Source organism: Macaca thibetana, chromosome 14 (genome assembly GCF_024542745.1).
Source record: "Macaca thibetana thibetana isolate TM-01 chromosome 14, ASM2454274v1, whole genome shotgun sequence".
NCBI classification, from domain to species: domain Eukaryota; kingdom Metazoa; phylum Chordata; class Mammalia; order Primates; family Cercopithecidae; genus Macaca; species Macaca thibetana.
The window spans coordinates 16,674,224-16,680,143 of record NC_065591.1 but is presented as its reverse complement, the minus strand read 5'-3'; the positions used below and the strand labels follow the sequence as shown (position 1 = coordinate 16,680,143).

At 31.9% G+C, this 5,920-nt stretch overlaps 1 protein-coding gene across 1 annotated transcript; it reads left to right on the top strand.

Annotated features, from left to right (window-relative positions):
• Nucleotides 1-1,835: 1,835 nt before the first annotated feature.
• LOC126936430 (olfactory receptor 5T3-like) lies at nucleotides 1,836-2,974 on the top strand. Its single transcript, XM_050759225.1, is given in 2 exon segments — nucleotides 1,836-2,544; nucleotides 2,546-2,974. Coding segments are annotated over 2 exon segments (903 nt in total). The 5' UTR covers nucleotides 1,836-2,070.
• The last annotated feature ends 2,946 nt before the right edge of the window (nucleotides 2,975-5,920 follow it).

The window sequence follows — 5,920 nt, the reverse complement described above, 5'->3', positions numbered from 1 at the left end:
TATGTATTTTGTAATGGACTCCTTTGGTAGATTATTAGTACATTTTTCAAAATTCACTGGCATATTTTTTTTTGAATCATGTTTCTTGTCTGCCTAATTCCTGTTTGTTCCTGAGTCTTGTCAGTGAACGTTTGTAAATATCCCATTGATTCTTCTAATAATGAAAGAAAGAGAAAGAAAGAGAGAGGAGAAAATATAGGAGGAAAGAGAGGATAGGAATTTGTATAACAGAACTGTATTTTTTATGACTCAAAAATACATTAATACATATTTAAACTATTTATTGATAACTTTGTAAGCTATTAACATAACACAAAATTACTTAATATATTTGTGTATGTGTGTGTTCTCACGAGTAATATGTAAGTAGTCTGGATTTACAACACAGAAAGTGGAATTTAACTGAATTATACCTTTTACTGTAGAATTTTCTAAGAATCACATGAGAATTTTTGTTTTGTTCTGTAGTCCTTCATTTATGAGGGTATTTATTTTGTATATTAGAAAAAATCTTGCACATGGATCTGTCAGAACATTTCTGTAACAATATATAAAAATACCTGGCCTTTCTCCTTTCTAAAAGTGGTTTTAGTCTTATTTGTTCATTCTCTTCTTAATGCATGGTCATCTTAATATGACAAAATTTTGGTATGTTTCACATCATGAATATAAATCATTTGTAAGTCACTGAATTCAGACTGGACCTACATATGACAGAGTTGTCACTCCTTTTAAAACTTTCATAATCTATGACACGCTAAAAGAAAAACTAAATTACCTTGCTTAAATCTCCCCTCTAATTTTACCCCCTAAATTTAGTATGTGTAGTACTAAACTGTTTCAATAACAGGTTTTCAGTGTAGATACAGGAGTCCCTTTAACCTTGCTACCTTATTTTCTTTTATTTATTTTTGGTCATGTAATTGTCTTTCTTCATACTCCTCAATGTGAAACAGAATAACATTAGGAAAGAAATCCAGATATCAAACACTACTTTCTCGCAAATATAATAATGTTATATTTTTAGCCAGATATTCCATCATTTTTATATTATTGGTGATTTTTATTTCATAGTAATTTTAGAAACTCTAAAAGCAACTATAATGTTAAAAGAATGGCAATGATTTATCTTTAACAGAAATGTTTTAAAATACATCCAAGGACTTTGCAAAAATAAACATATGAATTATTAGTAAGATGCATCTCACATTGTTATTAAGTTGAAATTTAAAAACAGTTATGATAAATAGGGTACAGAGGCCAAAACTGACAAGTAGGTGATATATATTTCAGGAAGAAAAAGTCCTGAAAATAAAACACATTGCACTGTTTGTAAAGAAGTTACATCTATCTCTAGAATATGGTCTGCTCTTCTATTTAATGGAACAAGATAATTGCCAGAACAGAGTACATGAAATAATTTTATTTGAAAAGGCTACTGCATGCAACAAGTTGAAATGTATGTCTGACTTATCCCCATTTTCTAGTCATCTGGAAGCCTTTTAAATTATGTAATTTTGATATTTTAAAAAATTTAAATTGAACTGTGCTGTGAGTGTGGTTTCTCCTATTTTAAAAATTGTGAACATTTACAAAAGACATCTCATGTACTTCATCACAAATCTAAGACTGTACTCAAGTGTGTGCTTTCCACTATGACATATTTAGTTTTAAATATTTCTACATTCAGTAATCTTTGTGAGCTTTAGGACATAATATGAGAGCAAGTGGTAAAAAATTCAACAGAAAATTAACTGGAAAATAAAATCACTTTAATTAGCATGGTTTTTTAAAAACATGATAAATTTAGCCAATAAATTAATTACATATTTTTTCCTTTTACTTATACAGAGAAATTCATCTCTTTGGCTCCAATTACTTCATCATAGTCTACTTCATTACTATCAGGGAAATTATTATGCTTAAGAAATAAAACAAGGATACAATTGAATGGACTCCATTTTCACAGGCTATAATCTTTATAACCTGTAAGTAAAAACTGAAGTGAACAAGTTGTCATCAGGTTTGGATATATACAAGATTCCATTGAAGAACAAGACTGAAGTCACCATGTTTATATTGACAGGCTTCACAGATGATTTTGAGCTGCAAGTCTTCCTATTTTTACTATTTCTTGCAATCTATCTCTTTACCTTGATAGGCAATTTAGGGCTGGTTGTATTGGTCATTGAGGATTCCTGGCTCCACAACCCCATGTATTATTTTATTAGTGTTTTATCATTCTTGGATGCCTGCTATTCTACAGTTGTCACTCCAAAAATTTTGGTCAATTTCCTGGCAAAAAATAAATCCATTTCATTTATTGGATGTGCAACACAGATGCTTCTTTTTGTTACTTTTGGAACCACAGAATGCTTTCTCTTGGCTGCAATGGCTTATGATCGCTACGTAGCCATCTACAACCCTCTCCTGTATTCAGTGAGCATGTCATCCAGAGTCTACGTGCCACTCATCACTGCTTCCTACGTTGCTGGCATTTTACATGCTACTATCCATACAGTGGCTACATTTAGCCTGTCCTTTGTGTAGATCCAATGAAATTAGGCATGTCTTTTGTGATATTCCTTCTCTCCTTGCTATTTCTTGTTCTGACACTCACACAAACCAGCTTCTACTCTTCTACTTTGTGGGTTCCATTGAGATAGTCACTATCCTGATTGTCCTGATCTCCTATGGTTTCATTCTGTTGGCCATTCTGAAGATGCATTCTGCTGAGGGAAGGCAAAAGGCGTTCTCTACATGTGGCTCTCACCTAACTGGAGTGACAATTTATCATGGAACAATTCTCTTCAGTTATATGAGACCAAGTTCCAGGTATGCTTCAGACCATGACATCATAGTGTCAATATTTTACACAATTGTGATTCCCATGCTGAATCCCATCATCTATAGTTTGAGGAACAAAGATGTAAAAAAGGCAATGAAAAAAATGTTGAAATTGGTTTACACATGAAGAATATTTTTAAAATTGAGTAAACCTGAAAAAAATGTTGAGTGTCAGAGTTCACATCTCTATATTTTAGGTAAAGTATTTGCATATCAAAGAATAGTTTCAAAAAAGCATTAAGCAGACTGCCAATGCAGCATTTTCAAATTTAAACAAATTGCATGACATACATGCCAATTAATTTGTTCATTCAGAGATCTATATTAAATATTATTTGATATATATTGTTGTTACCAATCACACACTACTAACAACAGCTTTCACAGTAAGTAAAAATCAGTTACACACTTATAACTAGTAAGTGAATCCTACAGAATCCTGGGAATTGATAAATGCTTACATGGCTTATTAAAAGTTTTTGTATTCATTGTGGAGTTACTTCCTCAATCTATAATCCCTAAGAAGAAATATCCAAATTTTACTTTACTTTCCCTAAATGTGCCTTCATAAACTGAGATCTAGTCAAGCTTCTAAACATGCCTTTAGCTGTGTTTATTTCTACATCCTAAAGTTTTTCCATGATTAAATGTTTTCCTTGCCCCTTTTCAACCACAGAAGTTGACTGTATTCATTGTGAAACTATATTGGTTGTAAATGCTAATATTTATTGAGAGTGTTCTGAAGGCTCAGGAAACACTATACCCCAGGAATGAAACCACAATATATGTATAAATGACTGCTCTAAGTTCTGACAAACTAGCATGTCCTTGCTCACTTTGTAGTCCTGCCATTATCTTGTATCTACTTTATCTGTAAGAAATGACTGCAATGTCATCCTTCCACAAAATTTACACCTAGTGAACAAGCCTGCAGAATGGAAATTATTTTGCCTTACCTCTACTCACATCTGGCTCTACTTTATGAATTCCACTTTAGTAAGTTTTGTTACAACATTGGAAGATTCATTAAAAATGGAAATTGTTTTTCAATAAAACACACACTTGTCCCTCCAAGGATATTTTTATGTGAATTAACCAGAATGATCCAATCATAACATAGTTAACCACACTGAAAATTTCAGACATCAGTTTCTAATCTTTATTAATCTATTATGCAAAGAGAACCTAACCCTGTCTATGTGAACGAGCAAATGCTTGCAGCCAAAATCTGTACTAAATTTCCTCTTAAAAAAATACAACTTTTTAGATACAAAACCCTGATTACACTGTAGACAAAATTTTCTTTTAAAATAATAAGCTATTTGAATATACAGAATCTTAAAACATAGTTTTCTGTTTATGATCTTTTGGTGAGAGTGTTCTGGAAGAAAATTAAATCTGCTTCAAAAATGTGTCTAAATAAATAGCTGTCTCACAAAATTTAAAATTTCTGCAGAATTCCAGAATCATTTATTTTTTTGGAGGGGTTTTCAAATTATGGTGTCAAAATTATTGGGTAATGTTTTAGTCAAGGTTGCTATCTCCTTTTTTATTGTTTTGTTTCTCTTTCAAATTAGCAAAAATAGTCATTCTTTGAGAAAGGAATAGGTGAGCATTAGGTAAAATGATGCACTGACATACGCCTAAAAATATCTGGTTAATAATGCATTCAACAAACTCATTCAGAATTTGTCAAGTTAACTAGTATGAAAAGTTTTACTATCTCTCTTTTTATCCTAATCGATTAGAAAACAAATGGTGTGAATAAGCAGTTTCCAATGACCTGCTATTTGTTCAGGTCAAGGTGAAAAAATGGTGTATTTAACTCTCATGTCAATAAAACATTATGTTACATATCTCAGCTCAATTACCTTTTCCCCAAAAAGAATTATTTGACTCACTCTGACCCCATGGAGCCTCTCTCACTTATCACAGTTGCTATTTAGCATGTGGTGTTGTGAGTTTATAATACATTATCCAGATCTACCATGATGCTGACATTGTAAATTGCATAAAAACAGGAATTGGGCCTATTTGTCCTCAAAATTGTATCCCTGAGTCCTAAAAGAGTACCTAGAACTTATGGTTTGCTGACAAAATATTTGTTAAATAGTGAATACATGAATGAATTATACTTAATACCAATAATTAACATATGCTTATTAGGTATTGGACAATCATGTAAATGTTTTTACGATATTAACTTATGTAATTCTCATAACTTCAGCAAGTGATTGTAGTAATACCCTTTAACAAAGTTGAGGAAACAGCAGCCCAATACCACATAACTCTAAAGGGTGATGTCAGGATTCACATCTAAGCTGTCTGGTTACACAGTTTCTGTTTTTAAGCTTGTTATACATGGAATGAAAGAACAGATTTATCTTTTCACTTTACCAACTTTATTAGTCATCTTCCAGAGAGCATGATTGAGAGCACTGAAGCTCTTCATTAAGTCTGTGGCAGAAATAAGAAAAAGGAATGTATTTTAAAAGTACTGAAAATGTGGTTTCCACTGGATTTGGCCATTCATTCCATTCATTGAGATGTAGAAGTTTCAAGAAATCAGTATGTCAAAGCGGTATCTGTACTCTAATGTTTATGGCAGCATTATTTGCAGTAGCCAAGATATGGAATGAACCTAAATGCCCATCTACAAATGAACGCATAAAGAAAATGTCACACACACACACACACACACACACACACAAATGGAATATTATTGAGAAATAAAACAATGAAATCCTGCCATTAATGACAACATGGATGAATAAATGAGTGAAATAAGCCAAGCACAGAAATACAAATACTGCACAATCTCACTCATATGTAGAATAAAAAAAAAAAACAACCTTGATTTTATAGAAGTAAAAAGTAAATGAAAAGTGGTTATCAGAGGCTGAACAGGGTAGTGGAGACTAATTAAATGAGGTTAGTTGATTTATATAAAATAACAATTAAACAGGAAAAGTAAGGTCTGATGTTTTATTACACAGTGGGGTGACTGTGGCAGTAACAGTATAGTATGTATTTTACGATAGCTGGCAAATATTTTAAATGTTATTCTACAAAT